We start from the raw sequence: 23,696 nt of genomic DNA, 5'->3' as shown, positions 1-23,696 counted from the left end.
ATACTTCATAAATTGTCTTTTATCAATATATAAAGTTCATCTCTCTCTTGATTCTTGAATTAACTTTCAATTTGCTTCTCAATATTGACATTTCTTCTCTTTTTGCTTTCCTGGTAGCTCTTTGACTAACTGCATAGGTGGTTCTTGTAAACAGCATAGGGCTGGATTTTCTGCCTTTAGATAAGAAAACTTAATCTATTCACCTTCAGTGTAATGACTGATCATTTATTGCATTCTTTATATATTACCTTATATGTCTTATTTATTTTGCGTCATGACTTCCTCTGTTTCCTTTCTCATGATTTTTCTGAGTTATTTCTGTTTTTAGCTTATTTGCTATTTGTTTAGTCCTTTCTTGTGTTGATTCTTCAGATGGGGGAGACCTAAATGATATAGACTGAATTCCTGCAAATCCTCAAATATTTGTTTCACCAGAACAGGTTTCTATATTTTGGCTGATAGGTTGCCACCCTTGTATTTTACTAGTCTATAGTTGTTATGTAACAGTTTTCTAGCTTCCCACATTACAAATGAGAAGTCGAATATCATTTTTTTTAGCTTTCTTGTACTTTCTGCCTGAAAGTTTGAGTTTCATCCTTAGTTTCTAGGAATTATATCTGTATATGCCTAGTGTGAGTCTCTACTTGATATGGACTCCAGCCCATGGTGTCCATGGGTTGTGTCTGTGACAAACAAATTCACACAGACTATAGAAGTCCTGTAGAGAAAAAGGGACTGCCCAGCCACACTCAGTGAGAGAGAGGGGCCCGACCCCTGCCTGAATAAGCTTTTGTGGGTACTTTACATGGAGGATGGCCCTCATTTACTATGCACAGTTTCACTGTAGGTGATTACCTTTTACAGATAACAAAGGAAAGGATTTTGCTAATTACTTCAAAGAGAAGGATGTTGCCGATCCAGGGGAAGAGTGGTTGAACAGGTTACACTCCATACTTGGGAGGTTTAGCACATATTTCAGAAAGTTACTTTAAAGAGATGCAGTAAACATTTTCTGCCTCAATTTAGGGTGAGGGAGTTTTACCTAAAGCAAACCTCAAAGCAGCCTAGATATAATGCAGGCCTGGTTTCCCACAGGAAAGCCGAACATGGGTTTGGCTTCCTGTGTGCCAACTCACGCCTCTCTGTTTTCTGATAGAGCTGGGCTACATTCACCACACCAAGCAGATCAGTTCCCTAAATCTACTCATTAATCCAGACTGAAATATCATGAGTTCTTTAGATCTGCAGATTCAGTCCTTTAAAATATTTTTCCAACTTAGAGAAAGTTCTATTATTTTGTTTTTCATTTATTTCTTCACTTGTATCTTTTCTTTCTTTCTTCTTCTTCTTCTTTTTTTTTTTGCCTTCTGGAACTTTTGTGTTTGTATGCATATTAGGTCTCAAAGGTCTATCTTTCAATCTGTTATCTTTTTTCTTCAAGATTTGCATCTGTGTCTTTTTCCTCTGTGCTTTGAGGTATTTCTTTACATCATCCAGTATTGGGTTGGCAAAAAATTTTGTTTGTTTTTTTACATACAATGGCTCTAGTAGTGCTTAGTTGTCTTTAACTTCATTCAAAACAATTTTGTTGGATTATATTGTGACAGTTATCATATCACCATGCACTTTTAAAAAAAATTATTAAAATTGGTGAATTTTTGTGCAGACATTTTAATATTGAAGCTGGAAGAGGATACACAACATTTTGGGTGTATTATACTTTATTATTTTAAGAAAGGTGAAAACATAACTCAATGCAAAAACATTATTTGTGCAGTATATGGTGAAGATGCTGTAACTGACTGTATGTGTCAAAAGTAGTTTGGGCCCTGGCTGGTGTAGCTCAGTGGATTGAGCGCAGGCCTGCGAACCACACGATCACGGTTCGATTCCCAGTCAGGGCACGTGCCTGGGTTGCAGGCCAGTTCCCAGCAGGGGACTCACGAGAGGCAACCATACATTGATATTTCTCTCCTTCTCTCCTTCCCGTCCCCTCTAAAGATAAATAAATAAAATATTTTTTTAAAAAAGTAGTTTGGGAAGTTTCTTGGTACTACTGACATTTTGGCTAAGTAATTCTTGCTATGGGGCTGTCTTATACATGGGAAGATGTGCAGCAGCACTCCTGGCCTCTACCACTAGAAGCCAATAGCAGGAGATAACTGACATATTTAAAATATCCAGATAAATAAAGTTATTGGTGAAAATGAAAAATATGTCCTATATTTTACATAAGAAATCGTAAAGACATTTTGGGCAACCCAATACTTGGGTCTCAAAAGTGACCATTTCCAATTCAATTGCTAAATTGCTTCATTAGAAAATACATATAGATATAAATACAGATATCCTCTAAATTTAAAATTTATTTTTAAAACTATATCTTTATATTTAAACTCCAAAAAGTCTTCATGCTATAATGATACTCTTCTTTGCTATTAATACCATAATCTGTTGTTCTAGCTGTTATATTCCCTAGATGCACATTCTGTTTGTTTCTACTCATCACTTTCCATCTGGTAACTGGATTCCTTAGTTTTGTCTTTGTAAGTTCATTGAGGTTCAGGTCTGCTTAATGGAATATTTTCAGTGGCAGCAATCCCACAGTTTGGGGAAGACAAAGAAGCAAGAGGTCTTTACCAATGCTATTGAATGGAAGCATGAAGACTGCCACTTTCCAAATGAGGCACCTGGATATACCATCTTTCTCCCTAGTCACCTTATATCTCAGACCCCACAAGGAACAGTCAACCTACGTGTTCATCATCTTCTTGGCTTCTTGAAAGTCAAAGAACCCCGTAAATTTATGTAAGCCTCCTAAGGCTGTGGTCCCTAATCTTTTTGGCACCAGGAACCAGTTTTGTGGAAGACAATTTTTCCACAGACTGTGGTGGGGAACGATGATTTCAGGATGATTCAAAACCATTACTGTGTACCATTACTCCTGCTGTGCAGCCCCATTCCTGACGGGCCTCGAACAGTACCAGTCTGCAGCCTGGAGGTTGGGGACCACTGTTCTAAGGGATTCAAAGACCTGAGATCCAGCCTCCTTTCAAGAAAGCATTTCTTGAAGTGGCAACTTTCAAGTTCTCACACCTAGGCTCTGATGCTGTTCTCCTCGTTTTTATCTAACCAGTAATTATGGATGTAGAGAGGGAAGTCCAACATCATGTCTCTAAACCAGTGCTCCAACCGCAAGCTTTCCCCCTATAATCCCCATCTCTATGTTTAGGAGAAGTAGAGAGCTAGAACAGGAAATAAAAGGGCTCATTAGTAAGCCCTTTCTGACAATCTCCTCCATGATCCACATCTAATTCTAACAGAGAGCTACTGCCCTATTCTATGAATGACCTTATGAAATAGGAGACCTGTTTACTTTCATTTACATGAAAAGCTCCATGTTCCCCCAGTATATCCCAACCTTGGCATTATTAGTGTGTCTGGGGTGAAAGATCTTAAGGATTACTGTTTTTAATTAATTAGCAAACAATCAGTTGTTTGAAACAAAACTCTGGGTTCCACAATCAAATCAAAATAAGTTCCAAAAGCTCAAAGTCCAGGGGACTCAATTACACCTCTGAGATCCTCTGATACACAATAGTTTAGTCTCAAATCACACTTTAAAAATGAGACTATAAAATAAGTCCTGGCTGGGGCCTCAGTTGGTTACATTGTCTTCCTGTAGACCCAAATGACTCAGATTTGATTCCCATCAGGACACATATCTTAGGTTGCTGGTTCCATCCCCACTCCAGACACATACAGGAGGCAGCCAACCAGTCTCTCTCTCTCTTTCTGTCTCTGTCAAGTCAATAACTATATCCTCAGGTGAGGATTAAGAAAATAAATGAAAATGAGACTATAAAGTAAATAATGACATCAACAGCTAACATTTAATGTTTTCATGTGTCAGGAATACTGAAAAAGCAAATTACATGGATTATCTCACTTATTCTTTAACAGTCAGGACTGATATTTTACTGGTTGGAAGCAGCCTGGCAGAGGAGTCCACCTTATTGGTTAATGTCTGTGCATTCAGGATTTTCTCAACTATAACTATTTACAAACATTAATATCTTCATCTTACAGATGAGAAAACTGAGGAGAAAAGATTAACTTACCCAAAATCATCTAAGGGGTAACAATGAAGGGTTTTAAAGTGAGTTTTGTTTGACCGAAAAGCCCAAGCTCTTAAACGCTATGCTATATTATCTTGAATGTTTAAGCCAGGGACAGGTCCACACAGCGATTTTCAAATTGTACTCTTGGTAAGAAATTCAGGGGCTCATTTTGAAGTGGGCATGAGAGGGGTAGGTCCAGGATCACTGACTCCTGCTAAACAGTGGACAGTTTATACATAGTTAACATTTATAGAATATTTCCTATGTGTGGGGGACTAAAGCATTTTGACTACACTAACTCAGTTCATTCTAACAGCAAGCCTGTGAAATGGTTACTGTTATTATTCCTCTTTAACGGTGGGTGGGGACGCTGACACCAAAAGGTTAAGTCATTCAGCCAAGGTCACGTCACCAGTAAGTGGTATAGTCAGATTAGAATCCAAGGAGTCCCTTGCTTTTAAAAGACTCCCCTGATAAAGGTTCCTCACCTACTAACTCGTTGAATACTACAGATCCAGCCCAAATTTGAGGGGCAGTGCTTAAGGAAATGAAAACATTTTCCTAAGATAACACAACTAGATAACAAGAGCAGATGCTTGGGTCTCTGCTGTTCTCAGGACACGGAGAAAAGGTTCCTTCCCACGCATCCACCTCGGTCCCCCCCTTAGCTTTTCCCGTCTCTGCCTGGAATCACCGGAGGAAAACAGGAATTCGCCGAAAGAGGAGAGACAGGAAACCGCAATCTGACCCTGGAGGGAAGCCGGTCCCCGGCAACGAAAAAGTGGAATTTGAAAGGTCTTTCTCGCGGTTGCGTGACTCCCATCTCGAGTTTAGGGATAGTGCTGTGGCCAGAGCTAATGGGGGGTCCATTATGCCGAAGGTGCGAGAGGACGGGAGTTACTACGCTCAGTCCCCAAAGGCGACCTGACGACAAGGGGCTTCCCAGGTTCCTGATGGGGTTCCGCACTTGCAGGTTGTAAAGGTCCCACAATTCTCTGTGGCCGGGTGCTCATTCCCAAAACTTCCAGCCCCGCCCCGGTTCCCAGGGGCCCTAGAAGGACCTAGAAGAATGCTATTTCTCCAGAATCTGGGGGTGGCTGGGACCCCATTCCTCACTCAGAGGGCTGGGCTGCACCTCGATCTTTCTTGCCAATCAGGAGCCACGTTCTCCTGCGCTCGCTTTCCCGGCCGCTCCCGTCTCCACGGAAACGCTCCGGCTGTCTACCCCGGGCCTGCGGCTTTGGTGCTGTCTAGCTGGGCTGTGTCCATTGTTTGTAGTCGGAGGGATTTGGTCGGGCCCCCTCAGAGGCTTCGTAAGTGACTCTCGGGAGCACCGAGCCAGAAGCCGACAAGGTCGGGGAGAGCTGTGACTGAAGAAGGAGTAGCAGAAAAGGGAGAGTCAGGCCGAGAGGCGGGTCAGGCTTAGAAATCCAGGAGACAATGCGTAGGTGGGTTCTTTACTGCCACCCTCTCTGTCCCACACTGCGATTGTTAAAACTGACTAAGGGGAAGGAGAGACAAGGCCAAAGCCAGTTTAGGCTTTACCCCCGGGGTGTCGGGATGAGGGGTGTTGGGAGGGTCGAGGGACTGGAAGCTGAACGGAGACTGCGCAGGTCTTGGCTGCAGGAGCAGAAGCTGTGCAGATCGTGGCCCTGAGACCCGCAGATCCCGCTCCTTGAGAACCATTTGTATGTCTGCATCCAGACACTCGGGCAGCCCTTGGTGTGTTGGGGTGCCCAAACCCGTCCCGCTCTTGAGACACCCATGAGTGGTTTTTCTCGAGAAAGAAAGAGGACTCTTTTATCATTTTCCCCAGGGACCTGTGATCAGCAAGGCAGGACTGGTGTGGCCAAGGCTCATGCCTCCATTTTACAGGAGAGGAAAGTGAGGCCTTGGGAGGTCTACAAGTTTGGTTCTTCCCAAAGTTCCACAAGTGGTTGTCGACAGGAGCTGAGACTGTGATCAGGATCGGGGATCCTTTTCAAAGACTCTGGGTGCTCTGGTAGTAAATCCAGTATTACTGTTGTAACAAGTAGGGAAGAGTAATGGACTTTTTTTTGGGGGGGGCACTTTTTAACTGATAAAAAAAATAAGAAAAACAAACAATGGAAACTGTGTAACTACTCTGCTATTATTTCTATCAGCAAGCAATTAGAACAATTTTTATCGTTCTTGTTAATAATAAAAGAGGAAAGCCTTGAGGCTCAAGAGGTTAAATTATATAGAGGAACTAAACCAGCGGTTCCCAAACCTTTTGGCACCGGGGACGGGTTTCGTGGAAGGGGAATGGAGCTCGGGAGAGCTTTGCTCTCCCGCCTTGTTCACGTTGGGAACCCCTGGATTAAACTAGGAGATCAAACTTCTTTCATGCTCAAAGTAGCACTGTACCTTTCAAGTTTCTAGAGGGTCAGAAATAAGGTACTCTTGGGTGCTGATCCTCACAGCTCTCTTGGTCCTTAAAAGGGGACAGAAATATTCTTGGGCTTTTTCTGACCTCTATGCAGGGCACTTAGGGTTATATCCCATTAGTATGTGGGGATTGTAGTGGGTTTGGGAATTTTAAATCATGCCTAGTCTTTCATTCCTCCTTTCTTCTCCTCAGCTCAGCATCCTCAACACTCTGCCCTTACCCAAAAGAAGAGCACAAAGTAGGAAGGAATGTTCACTATTTACCTCATTGTCTGATCCTAGGTGAGTGGGATTGTCTTTTCTTATTTATAAAATGCCTCTGAATTCTCCATGGATAGTGGGAGTAGTGGAAGTGGTCAGGGAATGGATGGACCAGATAAAATAAAATACTGTATGTTCCTCCCTTGCTTCCAAAGTCTAGAAGTAACTAGATTCAGTTACTTAAACAGTCTTATCTGAACTGGGAAAATAGAACCTGCCATATAGAATCTTTAAGAAGGTAAAATGAGATCAAATGTGTAAAAAACTTAGTACAAACCCTGGCTGGTGTGGCTCAGTGGACTGAGTGCTGGCTTGTGAACCAAAAGGTTGCTGGTTCAATTCCCAGTTAGGGCACATGCCTGAGTTGTAGGCCAGGTCCCCAGGGTGTGCAGTGGGGGGCATGTGAGAGGCAACCACATTGATGAGAGGAAAAACTGATGTTTTTCCCCCTCTCTCCTTCCCTTCCCCTCTCTCTAAAAATAAATAAATGAATATTAAAAAAAACAACAAACAGCATAGTTCTTAACAAATAGAAATAACAATTAGTTGCTATTATTTAAAATGCATATCTGATATAAGTTTCTAGTCACTATGACATAAGAACTAAGGCAGGTAATCTAGCTTAATTTTTTTTGCCAAATGGTATCATTATTTAAATAAGTCATTTTTCCCTCAAGAATTTGATATCACCTTTATCATGTTTAGAATTCATTGCTATATTTGAGTCCATTTCCAGATTTTTAGTGTTTTTCATTGATTTTCTTCTCTATTCCTATGTCAAGCCTGTGATATAATTACAGAGGTCTTATTAAAGTTTTAATATACCATTGGATTAGTCTCTCCCCATTATTCCTTTTTCACAATTTTTCTTTTTTCCATGGAAGCACTTCAAATTAGTTTGTCAGATACACCCTCCCTCCCAGCTTTTTAGTACTACATTTGATTGGGAGCCCATTAAATATATAGATAGGTTTGGTGGGAATGAAATTATATTTGTTTCTCTAAGATGATGGAGTATTTCTAAATTCTGAAGCTATTTTTATATAGGTTTTAAGTGTTTTTGTTAAGTTTTAAAACTACATTTTTAAATTACTATCGTAAATGTTATTGTAAAAGTAATTATTTATTTATTTAATCTTTATTGTATTTTTCCCATTACCATTTAGTCCCCCCCTTACACCCCCTCCCCCCAGCAATTACCACACTGTTGTTCATGTCTGCGAGTCCTTTTTCTCAATCCCTCCACCCCACCCCATCCCCCTGATTATTATTTATATGTCTAAACTCTTTTTCTAAATTATGTGATTGGACTTTATATGTTGAGTAATTTGAAATTTTATTGTGATGTGTTACATAATGCAAAAGACTATATTAAAACATATGTACAATTTAAAATACAATACATGGACACCCACCATCTAGACCAGCAAATACTTTTCAAAGTCTCCTGATGATTCCAGTTTCATTCCCTCTCTCTCCTAGAGGCAACTGCTATCTTAAGTCTTCTGTTTATTATTCCTTAGCTTTTTAAAATACTGTTAACTACCTACATCTGCTTCTGTAAGCAAAATCATTTAGTTTGCCTACTTTTTAAAAAGATTTAATTTATTTATTTTTACAGAGAAGGGAAGGGACGGAGAAAGAGAGGGAGAGAAACATCAATGTGTGATTGTGTCTCACATGGCCCCCACTGGGGACCTGGCCTAGCCCACAGCGCAGGCATGTGCCTTGACTGGGAATTGAACCAGTGACCCTTTAGCTCATAGCCCACACTCAATCCATTGAGCTATACCAGCCAGGGCTAGTTTGCCTATTTTTGAACATTTTAAAAATGGAATCAATGTATATATTCTCTTGTCAATGGCTTCTTTAGCATAATGTTGGATTTTTATTTTTCTGTGCTTTTTACAAAATGAGGGACCCATAAGTTCATTTATTTTCCACACTGACACCAGTTTCTCAGTCCTGGAATCTGGGTTTCTGAGCGTTCCAATTTTTAAATTTTATTTATACATTCATTTATGTTGAAGTAAATTTATCTTTAAAATTTTTAACCTGTAATAAACATAAAAGAGCCCTGAATTTTCTCATTTTTGAGTTATTTGTGATTAATGTTTCATTATGTAGGCATGCATCTTAAGAATTTACTTACCTTTTACAGCCATTGTTTATTAATTTGTAAAATGGAGGTAATGGTTTCTACAAGATTGGACTGCTGTGAGGATTACTTGAAATATATGTGAAGCACTTATTTGAAATATTTGCAAAATTTTCAGACAAATGCTATATAAATGTTTCTTATGCTGGTGATAGCATTGAGTGACTAGAAATGTTATTTAGCCATTTGACTACTATTATTATGTCTCCTCTTATCTTTTTTGTTTTTCTTCATTATTGAAATTCTTTTTCTATTTGATTTGCCACTTGTAACCTGATGAATGTCTTTTTCTTTGCCTATTTTCTCACTTAGATTTCTTCCTGGAAAGCCTGATGTTTGACCAGATGTCAGTAACATTTGAAGATGTGACTGTTATTTTTACTTGGGAGGAGTGGAAATTTCTGGATTTTTCTCAAAAAAAGCTCTACAGAGAAGTCATGTGGGAGAACTACACAAATGTCATGTCAGTAGGTAAATTTATCCCAGCTCTTAGGGAATAGTTTCTCCTGGGATCAGTTTTGTTGAGTATTTTGGTTATTTATCTAGGTATTGTATTGAGGAGAAATAGTCTTAAAAATGGGTCTTAAATCAGATGACAAATAGAAGTTAATCAAAGCAAGACATCTTTCAAGACACCTAGGCTATGTAATTAATAGGAATTTGTGATTGTTATCCTTACTTACTTTCTGGATTGCACTTAAAGCATAGATCTCCACAAACTATTATCACTTTTGTGTGGTTCTAAATTTGTTCTTACTTTGTACTATTTGAATAGCTTAGTTTTTGCTGTATACCAAATTACCCCAAACTACCCCATTATTTTTTATGATTCTGATTAGTTAGATGGAATGACTAACATAGAGTGACTTGGTTGGGGATGGATGGTCTAAGGTTAAGTTAGACAGCATGACATTTGGCAGTAGGTCAGCATCAGTGGGAATAATGGGTATGGGTAGAATACATGCCCTTCTTCAAGCAGGCTAGCCTGGGCTCATTTACATGCTGGTGGCCACAGTATTTTCAAAACCAGAAAGACAGAGGACAAGCAGCAATGCACAAGCACTTTTCAACTTTTCAAGTCTCTGCTTATATCACTTTTGCTATTGTCCCACTGACTGAAGCTAACTGTATTGCCAAGCCTGAAGTCAGTGTGGAAGGGGGACACTGAAAGATGTAGATAACATAGAGAGTTAACGCAACCATTGTTTTTAGAAATCCATGACATCATCTGAGAACAGAAAAATAGGAACAGTATTTCATTTCTTAAAATAATGCTCCAAATAATCTAATTAAATCTCCTCTTAAAGACTATTTCCATGAAGCAGTTGGCCTTACTGTTTTACTTCTAAGAGTACCTGGTAGGTAGTAGATGCTCAAGATATGTTGTGGAATGAATAAGTGAGTGAACAAATACATATATGCATGAACAAAACAATGAATTTCAAACCCAAATATGGAGCAGCTAACTCATAACCCTTCTCTCCCACTCCCACCTACACATATATTCCTATAATTCTGAAGGTCATTGATTGAAGTACTTATAAATATTTAAACACAGCCTTTATATCACCACTGGGTTATCTGTTTATTCTCCTAGGAAACTGGAAGGACAGCTACAAGCCCCAAAAAGAAAGACTCAGATATTTAGAACATGAAAATCTTTCTTGCTGGCAAGGTTGGAGAAATGTTAGCCCTCAGACATATGAGCACCAGAACTATGTGGGAACCATTCAAGGGATAGATTCGAAAGACCTAAAGCAGCAAGAACGTTCCCACTGTGAACAGTGGTTAGTGCTCTCCAAACAAGTGCCAGGTTATGGTAATTATGAACTGACTTTCAAAGGCAAAAGTCCCAGGAACTTAAAACATACAAAGTTTATACCTTGGCAATCCTTTGACACAAAACACACTCAAGACAATGGTAGAGAAATCTATATAAGTGATCCACATGGTTTTCAAGGAAGCAGATACTGTATTGGCATATCCAGGAAAAATCTCTCCACTGAAAAAGAACAGAAGTTCATCGTTCAGCATTCTTATATCCCAAAAGAGGAAGGTCTTTCAGAGTACATTGAGAAGATATGCCAAAATGACCTACTGAAAGATTCCATGGAAGAGAAATACTGTGGATGTAATAAATGTAAGGAGATTTGTTATTGGAACTCACAATGTGTTTTCCACAAGAGAAATCAATATGGAGAAAAGTTTCACCAGTGCTCCGTTGGCACAGCATGTTTCTCTCAGGGATCAGACCTATACAGACATGGGAGGACCCACATAGGTAAGAAGCTCTGCAGATGTGGTGAAGCTGACAGTAACTTTAGTCAGAGCATAGGTGTTCACTTCCATCAGAGAGTCCACACAGGGAAGATTCCTTATGTGTGTAGTGTGTGTGGTAAGGGCTTCAGTCAGACCTCTAGTCTGCACAGTCATCAAAGAGTCCACACAGAAGGGAAACTCTATAAACTTGAGTGAGGTAAGGACCTCAGTAGAAATTCATTGCTTCACATTCACCAGAGACTTCACATAGGAGAGAAGCCTTTTAAGTGCAATCAGTGCGGCAAGAGTTTTAGTCGGAGTTCAGTACTTCATGTTCATCAGGGAGTCCACACTGGAGAGAAACCATATAAATGTGATAAGTGTGGAAAGGGCTTCAGTCAGAGCTCAAATCTTCGAATTCATCAGTTGGTCCACACAGGAGAGAAGTCCTATAAATGTGATGACTGTGGTAAGGGCTTTTTACCCAGTGTTCAAACCTTCAGATTCATCAGAGAGTGCATACAGGAGAGAAGCCTTACAAATGTAACAACTGTGGGAAGGACTTTAGTCACAGCTCAGATCTTCGCATTCATCAGAGGGTCCATATGGGGGAGAAGCCCTATACTTGTCATGAATGTGGGAAGGGCTTTAGCAAGAGTTCAAAGCTTCACACTCATCAAAGAGTACATACTGGAGAGAAACCCTATAAATGTGAACAGTGTGGCAAGGGGTTTAGTCAGCAGTCACATCTTCTCATTCATCAGAGAGTCCATACAGGAGAAAAACCCTGTAAGTGTGATGACTGTGGAAAGGGCTTTAGTCATAGCTCTAATCTTCACATTCATCAGAGAGTCCACACAGGAGAGAAGCCTTATCAATGTGCTAAGTGTGGTAAGGGTTTCAGTCATAGCTCAGCTCTTCGAATTCATCAAAAAGTCCACACAGGAGAGAAATCCCATAAATGCCATGATTATTATAGGAGGTTTGATCAGAATTCACATCTTTACAATAATCACAGAAAAAACTTATAATTCTGTTCATTTGGTTTACAGCTTTAATCACAGCTTAACCTTAAGCCCAATAAATGCTGCTGGGAAAAAATTCTATAAATAACCCAAGTAATCCCACACAACATTTACAGTTTCCCCTAACAACCACTAAAAATCATTTGCTTCAAGAGGATATTCTTAGATTCCTATATATTTAAAATTAAAGTGTATTTTTCTTTTTCTACTATAAATATCATTATATGTACTACAAAATATATAAGAGACTTAGGGTGAAAATTCATCCTGTTTCATTCTAGTCCTTTTTTCTATTCATTTATATGTGCATGAAGTCATGCTGTGTGATAACACTTCAAAACATTTACTTATATTTTGGTTTCATTGAAATTGGCTAACTATCTATGAAATAGCATCTTGACTCTCCTATAAAGTCTCTAGGAAACCACAGAAAAAAATGAAAACAAACAAAACTTGAAACTCAGACTAGTAGCCTGTTGCTGAAATGTGGAAGAATTAATATGGGGCAAGTAAAATTTAATTACTTTTGACAACATATATGAAAACACTGTATCACCCCTTTATGTTACATAGGATATCAAGATATTAAATCTGTCAACCAGAACTCAGGAATCATCCTTTGGGTGCAGGCATGCTGCACTTTGGGGTTAGCACAAAGCACTCTCACCCATTCCTTTCCCCAGTTTTCCACATTCATAGGTTCAGACACCAAGTAACAAGAAATAACAAGATTTAGTTCTCCAAGTAAGATGTGGACAAAAGCTGATAGAAGTGAATGTTAGAAACTAATGATACTGTCATTGGTTGAGAATTAAGAAATTCAAACCATAGAATTTAATTTAATCTCAGTAGAATAGAGTAGTAATAGAGAAATATCTGCTAGAAGCAGAGTTGATCTCAGACCTATGTGTAAATATTAACTCAAGCTAATTAAATAAGGAGAGAATTTGCCATTGTAAACATGGAGTAGACTCAACAGGAATACACAATACTTAAATACGTATACACAAAACCTAACTATATACACACACATGCATACTATACACACACACACACACACACACAAGATGTATTTATTTTTTAGGATATCACTTCCCAAGAAAACAATTAAGTAGACCTGCTTAGGGAAATAAGAGGAAATTGCAGTACCGAAGAAAGGAATATAATTGTAAAGACTTAGAACTCCATTGCCCTAAAAATGAGCTATTTTGGTTTTCTAAAGAAAATTTTAAAAATTGCTGTCCTCAATAGGATGACAAAACTTGAAATCAATAAAACGAGTAGAAATCGATTGTATAGAAAAACTTTCAAGATGAGAAAAATGTAAAATTGAAGGACTACAGGGAAATTTAAAACACTGTATCAAAGTAAAAGGCAATAAGGAGCAGAATTGACACTGCAGAATATCAAGCACTGTAATGAATAAATGGGATGATTTTAAATGTATAATTGATAATGAATTGGGAACAATGAGAGAAAAGATGAAGCACAGAGAATGGAGATTCCAATATAAGAATTAAAAGTGTTTCTAAGGAAGATAAAAGAACACTTGGAATAGAATCAATGATCAAAGAAGTTGTTTCTGAGCTAAAGGCATTTGCTCACTAAATTTCTGGGGAAAACAAGTATTGCAGAAAGAAAAATTCTACAAAATTAAAAAGGGAGGATGGATAAAGACTTTGGCAATAGCAAATGTCAAAAGACAATGGAACAACACCTTTGGAATTGTGAGATTAAAAAAAATATGTTATCATCTACAGTTTTCTTAATTAACAACATTGTCTTTTATATGTGCAGGTAACAAATCAGCTATAAACCAAAAAATAGAAAACATACATGTGCCTTTTTTCTAAACAGCTCAAGAAAGTGGCCAGGATAATAAAGGACTGGTGATGAGCCCTAATATTAAATAAACGTGCCATTAAGTCTGAATAATTTGTTTATAAAACTTAAGAAATGTTAAATAGTTGTGTAAGAAAATATTTAATATACAGCTCTGGCTGGGTGACTCAGTAGATTGAGTGCTGTCTTGTAAACCAAAGGATCACCAGTTCGATTATAAGTCTAGGGCACATGCATGGGTTGTGGGCAGGGTCTCCGGTGGGGGGTTAGCATGACAGGCAACCACACATTGATGTTTCTCTCCTTCCCCTCCCCTCTTTCTAAAAATAAAGAAAATCTTAAAAAATATTTAATATACAAATGCTAAGTATAAAAGCAGGTTATATATAAAGTTTGGGTGGAACAGTTAAGTTTGAATTTCAGAGATACATGAATAATTTTTTAGTTTAAGTATGTTCCAAATACTGCATGGAACTGAGGCTAAGAGATTGTTTGTTTATATGAAATTCAATTTTACCTAGGCATGCTGTGGTTTTACCTGCTAAATCCAGCAACCTTATGGGGAAAGGACAGCAAAAGGAAGTGTGCTATGTATCTGATCTTAAGTAGCAGGACTCACTACATTTGCTTCTTGACTTTAATCAAGAAATAAAGGTCTAGTGAATATATTTTTTATGATGTTAGAACCTGCAACTAATAAAACTAAAATATACCTTCAAGACAGGAGAAAGTAAAAATCAAAGAATATTCAGTCCATATAGCAGAAGACAGAAAAAAAAATTCCCAAAACAAGATGCCCCTCCTCACAAAAAAGGAAAAGTAGAGAACATGGATCAAGAGAGAGAAATCCAAATGTATCAAAATAGGTTAAATCTTCCATTTAAAAGTTTTGAAACCCTTAGTCGTGTTAAAAATGTACTTATATGCTATTTAAAAGATTAAAGCAAAATGATAAATTGATTAACTGTTCAAGATTGATTTATTAATAAAAAAGAACAATCTAAGGTTTATTAGGCAGACATAAAGGATTGTCTACAATATGTCTTAATTAAATTAAAATGAACTAATTCAACCCATTAAGGTGGGAAAAAAATACAAAAAACAATAGTTTCTTAAACTCTTGCAATAATCAGAAAATATAATGGGTAGAAAAATGTGGTTTATAAAAACACTACACTGTCTTCACAAGGAACAAAAATGTAGAATGAAAATAATGAAAAACAAAACACAACTGAAATTAAAAGAGAACTCAAATAGAGGTCTTATTTGTTTTTAGAGGGAATGTTCCTAAGTAAATTTATTGATTTATTTCAGATCTCTTCAAAACCTCAATGACATTTGAAATAAAGAGATTCCAAAATCTTTTAATAGACATTGGAGAATGGCAGAAATGATTATAGGAAAGATTAATATGCTTGTCTTAACATACAATAAATGATATATTGAAGTTAAAAAAGTAGAGAACTTTATTGTACATTTGAAAAAATGTTCAGAAAATTACTAAGTTTAGAAATAGACCAACATGTGGATTATATAACATATTTACTACATATGGTTATATACTTTACATATAATAAAGCTCAATGACTGGGAAAAGGATTATTCAATAAATAGTACTGGGGAAATTATTTCTTCCATGAAAAATAAAATTAGGTTCTCACTTCATGACTTACAACATACACACACACACACATATACATACACACATTCACAAGTTTTTAAGTTATGTTCCAAGAACCTCTGTGTGGTTTCATGAAGGCTCATGTATCAGAAACAAAACCAAAACTTTAATTCCATATTTATATTATTTGTATATAAGATAAGCACAAGATTTCACTTTTTTAAAAAAAGAGGTTCTACCACTTTAGAATAGAGAAGCCAAAGAACTTATATGTACAACCCATGCACATGAACTCCGGGGGTGAGGAGGAGAATGCTGGTGGGTGTGGCAGTGCAGGGCAGAGGGGAGATAAAGGGGAGAAAAAATTGGGACAACTGTAATAGCATAATCAATAAAATATACTTAAAAAGAATTTTTAAAAGAAAATAAATAAATAAAATAAAATCTAAAAGAACCCCAAATCACTAAAGTGGGTTTTTTAATAGTTGAAAACACACACACATGCATTTTTTGAGTCAGGTAAAATGGAGAAACCCAAAGGCAATACCTACAAATCTGACCACATAAACTTCTTTAAACTGTAGGTTAAGAACATATGAAACTCAGGCAACAATAGGAAAAATATTTGTCATGATTGTGACAGTTATGAATTTTTAGAAATTTTAATAGATGGTCATCTAGTAAAAAATGGCAAAGGATATCAACAGATTAAAGCAGTGAAATGCCACTTTTATTAAAACTTATAACAGCTATTTTCAGTGAGAGTACCATAAATTGATATAGATTTTTTTAGAAAGCTATTTGGCAAATTATGAGCCTTAAAATTGTTGCCACTCTTTCGTACAGTGAGTTCATATCTATCCATATATACTTGGAAACTGAGCTACACAGACCCATGCACTGGCTCATAGTGCCCGAGGTGTCATGGATGAGACATGAGAAAAATTCACATGCACTAGTGAGTCCTGTGGAGGAAAAGGGACGGCACAGCTACTCCCTCAGGGCAGGGGGGTGCCTCATAGCAGCCTGGCAACTCTCTCAAGGGGAGTGTGCTGACCCTTGCCTAGACAGGGTTTTATTTATTTATTTATTTATTTTTGCACAGGAGTTCAGGTACAACTTATTAATCATTGTCAGGCAGTAAACAGTAGATAGTATACAAAGAACCATTAGGGCTTCTTCTAAGTCAGGGTCTATCAGCTAAAAGGCTACAGAACTTTGGGAAAACAAACTCATTTTCTGCCTGGGCCTTTATCATTTAACTAAAAACATTTTTAGCAAAGCAGACTTCATAGGATTGTTAGGAATTCTTTCTTATGCTAGATCAGCCTCCATCCTGCTCTAGCCAGGCAAAGGGCTGCACTGCCTCTTCCATCACAGGTTTTCAGGCTTAAGTGGATTAAAGCCAGGCAGTACTTGTCCCAGAGGATATGGGGACCTGGGCTATGTCAGAATAACCAGGGGGCGAGGGTCCATCACTCCCTCTTTGTTGCAGCCCCGAGTCCTTCCATGAAGGCCTCCCAAGTGATCGTGTCTGGCCTAGGTTGCCCCTCCTCTGACAAGTCTCGTCTGTCTCTGATCATACTTTGGGGACAGGGGATGAAGCAGAGGCAGTGTTTGCTACCAGAGACAAGCTCTGTCTCCTTGTGGCTCACATTCCGGAGGTTGCTCACTCATCCTTATCTATGGGGGGTTTACAGCTCCTGAAACCAGGCAGAGCAATTCCCAACAACACACTGTTAGTGAACTTGTATTCCCAAAGAACAGAGATCCACTTAGGTTATCTCATTATAAAATAGAGTTATGCAACATTATGCTTTAAAATCTCATTTCTAAAAAATCCAAGGACAGAAGCTTCAATTCAATAGGGGAACTTGCTCTACAAAGCCAGACAATGAGGTTCTCTTTCAAGAATTTATTTCTCTTTAGATACCCTCCTTTCTCTCTACAGACTGATCTCCTTCTGTTTACTCACTCTATGTATGCTTATAATTGCCATCACATGCCTTGCTCCACCCACAGAGGCTCCCCCCAACCCACCATCTGCCACAGATGAGAATAAGTCTACCAAGACATGATCTGCTTGGGGATGAAAGGTGGTTGATCTATCAAAGGAGAAGGGCCAGGAGCCTTTTCCTCAGTGGGTTTATATTGGGTTCAATTTGCCCAGGAATATAGGTAAAGCTCATCAGTCATTGTCAGGCAGTAAGGATCAAACAATAGATAGCATTCAAAGAACTACTAGGGCTTATTCTGTGTCAGGGCCAGTTGGCTACAGGGTGTAAGACTGGGAAACAAACTCATTTTGTGCTTAGACCCTTATCAGAAAATCGATGGCATTCTTAACAAAACTTCACAGGATTTTATGCATTCTTTCTTAGGCCTGATTGCCCCGGGGCCCTTCCCAGCAGGGCCAAACCCAACTCCAGCATTCTTTCAGGCTTAAGTCAGACAGGGGAAGTAAGGCAACTAAGAGATTAGGAGACTTCTTGCAGACTTCTTGCAGAATGAGGACTCGGGCTACATTAAAGCCTAGGAGCAAGGGTCATCACCCCCTTTTTCTATAGCCCCCTAAGTCCTTCCCTGAGTGCCCATTCATGACCATGCCTGTATTAGGTTGTCCTTCCCTTGAGGAATCTTACTGTCATTGGCTAACCAGTCATCCACCCTTGGCCAAGCAAGGTGAAATAAAAGGGGACACAGGCGGCACCCCTGCCAGGGAGATAAGCATTGTCTCCTTAGTGGCTTAAGGTCCCCAGGTCTGTTTACTCAGCCTTAGCCATGGGAGGGGGTGGGGAGGTTACAGCTTCTCAAACCAGGCAAGGCAGTTCCCAACAATGCCTGAATATATATTTTTTCGATTCTGTCACCAACCACTAACTTGTAACTTCCTTCTGGGTCACTATTCAGATTTCTGAATGGGGGAAGATGATTGAGTCAAATTATATTACTACTTCTGGACAAGCCTTTGAGGCCAGGCTATCCTCCAGGTTACTGGTAAGCCTTTGGACTGGCTATTTTTGTATCAGATTTTCATTCTGGTCCCTTAAGATATGCTCAGGGGTGGTGATAAGGTATATATCATGGTTGTTGCGGACTGATGTTCAAATAGGTTTCCCCAGAAAGTGGTGGGTTTGGGTCAAGCACTCTAAACTCCATTAGAACACACATGAGAAATGAACATTCATTTATTGCAATATATTTTGTTGCCTTCTCCCCCAAATAGAAGATCAAATAAATTCTGATGCATTTATATGATGTTATATAGTCATTAAAACATTTTCCAAGAATATTTTAATAAGACTACACTTATGGTACTAAAAGTATAAAATATAGAACTGCATATGGGGTAAGATTCTACTTATATATTTATATGATTATTTCCCTGGGGAAAGTATTGGGTATGTTAAAAAATATTATTAGTATGTCTCTTTGATACGATGAATTGTGGTTATCTTTATTTTCTTCAAGCTTTTCAGTATTTTTATTGGTGTCTTATCTTCATAAAAAATAAAAATCACCTTTTTGCATATAACATTTAAAACAGCATGATATTCCATTGTAGGTCGTTATTATAATTACCTCTGTTATCAGGGGTTTAGTCTTTTCATTTTATACCATGAGGTGAAAAGCCATATGTCATTATGTATGAAGTTTCCTACTAGGTAATTTTAATGATAGTTTTCTATATTCAATTACTAGGTTAAAAGATAAGAGGCAAAGGATGTATCTCGTGGAAAGAAATGGGATGAGATTTTATGATGTATACAGTTAGCTACAAGTACGTCAGCACTGTTGGGGTACAAAGTGGAAAAGCAGGAGAGGTTAGAGGACAGATCATGAAGGACTTCCTGAACCAAGCTAAGATTTTCCATGAAGGTCATGGAAAAACATGAATGGAGCATAAATGAAGGAGCAACACTATCATTTTAAAAAGATGACTTTAACAACACTGTGGAGACTGGGTATGTTGGAGAGTTAGGGGAAGAGAATGAGCAAGAATGGAGATCACCAAACCACTCAGTAGACAATTAAGGTGGTATCAGTGAGTTTTGATAGCAGGAGACAGTGTCCTTTAAAATTTTTTTTCTTATTAGTGTGCTCACCAGAGTAAATTTGGAAAATATATTCACTAAAAACCTAAGTTAAATGTAGTATGAAAACCCATTGGAGGGTTTTAAGTGACATGATCTAAGTTTAAATTTTAACAGGCTCACTCAGTGCTGTGTTAAGAACTGACTGATGGTAGTATTCTAATGAGGAGGCACTACAGTAAACCCTAAGAAGGATGAAGTATTTACACAGTCTTAACAGTGGAGATAGAAGAAATCATCAAATTTTGAGTATATTCTGAGTATGCTGAATATATCAGAAAGTAGTTTTAAAACTGGATTTTTAATAGTATTTTAGTAGATAGAAAGAAGGCCAGAATACTTTACAAAGAGAAATTGCTTGTGGTTGACAAAAGGGAAAACTTGTATAGTAGAACGCAAGTGAAATCAATCTGTCCAGGTTAATGATTTCATGTTGGGGTTGAGCTACTCCTAAAGTTTTTTCACCCGGATAATATAAAGCTGAGATTGTGCCATGGGACAGGTCAAGCCCAACCTTGGAGAGAAGTCAGGGGAGACTTTTCAGAGTAGTAGTTCTAATTTTAGTCCAGGATAAATTGAGACAAGTGTGTGTATGTATTTGGGGGGGTGGGTGTGTGTGTGTGAAGGTGGGCAAATGTGCTTCAAAGCAGAGTGAGTAAAATACGCAGTCTTAAGAATAAGTACGGCCTAGTGGTTAAAAGCGAGGCTACCGGAGCTCAGATCAGTTTTTATGAAGACAGAGTGTATCTCTACCTAATGCCAACAAACTTATAATCATTGAGTTAATAAAAACTGGGAGTGATGCAGACTGTCGTCAGCAGTCCTAGTGGGCCACGTATTAGGCAGATCTTGTCAGATATGCCTGCCAAATTAATTGATTAAATCCTAATATATATTGATTATTGTACTAGATTCTGCAGAGGCTGGAAAATTATTCAATCTGTCTAAAAGGTAACATAAGGGTGTATTTTTGTTCATCTTCTCAGGCCCTAGAATTCAGAATACATACAGACTGCCAGGCGTGCAGGTGTCTTTCACCAAACATTCAAATTACTCAGCAAATGAATTAGAACTTTAACGACTTTGAGAAAGTTTCCTGGTCAGCAGTGAAAAGCACAATAGCTGAAATATCTTCAGAACCTATTGGCCTTTTATCTTTTATTGATGTATTAAGTTAAGATAATCATTTGACCTCTCTGAGCTTAAATTAAGTATTCTTAGATGTAAACCAAAGGGGTTGAAATAATGGGATTCCTAAGGTCCCTTTATCTTTTATCTCTCAAAAGCTTGTTGTCATTCTCATTTCACCCTCGTTTCACCTTCAGGAAAGGTCCTACTACTAAATGTACTCTACATACGGAGAAAATCTGGCTTGAAAGGTTCACTGTTAGCCCCAAGACACCAAGCTGAGAGGCCCGGCGGGAAATCTCACCACGTCTTCAAGCACCAAGCGGCAAGCGTTTTTCTCGGTGCTGGGGACTACCGATTACCCCACACTTCCAATATCAATTGAAGAGAAGCCCAAAAGACCTAAAGGTTACCCGGCGTATTCCCGTACCGCAGAGCACACCGGAAACTAGAACCCAAGAAGCTACCCTGCGGGCGGAACGCCGCTGCGCTCCCTCAGGAAGACGGTCTGCGCCCAAATCTACCACGCAGACCCCGCCCACGGGACTACACTTCCGGTGGCCGGGCGTGCCCCTCCCCACGGGGGAGGGGCTGGTAGGCTAGGTTGAGCTCCTGAGGGTACCTGGTGTAGGATTTCCCCAGGGGTGGGCTCGACTATAGGCGCAATGGCAGATTTTCGAACCTTCCTGCCTGACCTGTCCTCCCAAATTGGGCCTCCGTGGGTGAGCGGAGGGGTTACACTTGATTCCTTTTTATTAATATGCCAGAGCTACGCATTTGTAGACGTGCATCTTGAAGATCGATGATCTAAGAAGAGGGGACTGCCCCCTAGACTTCTTTCTTCTTTCCCCGTCTTCGTGGTCTGCCCTTCCCTGCAAGGGGTGCACGGGAAAGAAGTGAAGGACAAGGAGCTCCTCACAGCCAGGGCTTACGTTAATAGTGGTTTTTCTCCATCCCGAAATGCAGTTTCAGTCATCTCGCATATCTTGCCCCCACGCTGGGGATTTAAACTGGCAAATCGGGTCTCTGGAATCTTGTGCCTCCACATCATCTGTCTGGTACCTGCCACCTTGTGTGATGTTGAGATATTAATTCCTGGAGTGTCTCTAGACTCCAGCCCTGTGTTGACATACTATAAATGTTTAAGGATGGATGTTGTTGAAGACATCATCACTATAACTTCACACATCTTCAAATGATTCTAAATACAGAGTGAATTTTTTTTTTATTTTAGAATTGGGGGTTTAGGAGCAGAGTGTCCATTTAAATTTTTACATGTCCCATTCAGAAATATTTTCAGTTGCTTTTATATGAAAACTGATTCACAGGAAGGGAAAACTGAAAAATTCCCTTCCTCTTTAAACTGTAGCACTCTATTTTAATAATTACTATATTCATAATGAAGCTGACAAAATTTTAAAACAGCATCAAGCAAGTCATGTACATGGTAGTCCTCATGTCAGCGTTCTCTCTCCATGTATGCATTACCTAGTAAATAGTGAACACAAATTATCTTGGAATCAAACAGCCAAGTAAATAGCACCTGATGCATAACATTTAAATTTCTAGATTCCAAAAATAAATATATATATATATATATTTCTTCATTCAGAAGTCAAACCATTGAGATGTTACCACTTTCCATCCACCAAGATGTAAAGAAAATTCTTATTCTTTGAAGCTTAAAATTCTGATAGCCTCTTCTCTTTCTTCCCTCAACCACTGCCCTCTTTTCCTATGACTTGGTTGCCTCTATGATCTGCACATACTAGTATCAGAGCAGATCTTTGGTTTTACCTCTTAGTGGGCAACCCCCGCCCCAACAGCTCTCCTGTTGTCTCCCAGTAGGGCACCTGACAATCGGTACTCACCTTGAGATGGTCAGACAGCTGGTGAGCAAACCCCAATGTTATTTTTTGCTAGGTTGTTTATGATTCCTTTGGTCTGGTATCTGCTATACTTGATAAGACTACATTCATGTACATAAACACAAACATCCAGATTTTTTAGAGTATTTATTACCACAAGATTTTTCAATGGATTTTCCCATAGTTTATATTTATCTTTGAATAGGCTTCCAAGAATCATTACCTTTCTTTTCTAGTTAAAGAATAGGAAAAGTAAAGGCAAGACTCTTTTGAAAAAATGTCAAACCATTTTACAATTGAAAATATATTAAACTAAATGATGGTAGGCAGGGTAGGACCTATCCCTGTTTAAAAGTGTTCACTGTATTTATGATGAATTCTGGTGCTGAAATTTCTTTCATAGAATCATAGGTTTGACTCTCAGAAAACCTGAGCATGCAGTTGAGGAATTCTTCCTCCCTAAAACGAGAATTGATCGCTTTTGATACATGTGGGTTGTTAGTTGCTGAGTCAGCCTTCTTCTTTGGTACATTATAATAATTGATGGCTATGATTTTTTAACATTTACTGTGAGCCAAACACTGTGTTGAATCATTATAGTATTAATGATATTATAATGATTAATATTATTAGCTCTAATAATATTGAAACCATACATTTGCATTTAATTTGCAATTCCTGTACTTAAGAATTAAGGACTATATTAACTCATTTGAGCTGTATAATAATCAAAATGTAGGCCAGGCATCCCTATTCTCAGATGAGATGTTAGAGTCCCAAGTTAAATAACTAGTTAAAGGATAAATTACTGGCAAATCTAGGATTAAAATACAGAAGTTTTATTTGTTATATATCTTAAGACTCTTTTTGTACATGTTTTAGAAGAAGCATTTTCATTAAAAAATCAAAA

At 38.4% G+C, this 23,696-nt stretch overlaps 1 protein-coding gene across 1 annotated transcript; it reads left to right on the top strand.

Annotated features, from left to right (window-relative positions):
• Positions 1-5,330: 5,330 nt before the first annotated feature.
• ZNF214 (zinc finger protein 214) lies at positions 5,331-12,480 on the top strand. The gene is given in 5 exon segments (XM_037066998.1): positions 5,331-5,569; positions 6,724-6,812; positions 9,262-9,420; positions 10,547-11,685; positions 11,688-12,480. Coding segments are annotated over 5 exon segments (1,947 nt in total). The 5' UTR covers positions 5,331-5,561; the 3' UTR covers positions 12,240-12,480.
• The last annotated feature ends 11,216 nt before the right edge of the window (positions 12,481-23,696 follow it).

The sequence above is a fragment of the Sturnira hondurensis genome, unplaced genomic scaffold (genome assembly GCF_014824575.4).
Source record: "Sturnira hondurensis isolate 20B ecotype Veracruz unplaced genomic scaffold, ASM1482457v3 Scaffold0016915, whole genome shotgun sequence".
Classification (NCBI taxonomy): Eukaryota; Metazoa; Chordata; class Mammalia; order Chiroptera; family Phyllostomidae; genus Sturnira; species Sturnira hondurensis.
Note: the sequence above shows the minus strand (reverse complement) of the source record. Positions and strands in the feature narration are given on the sequence as shown.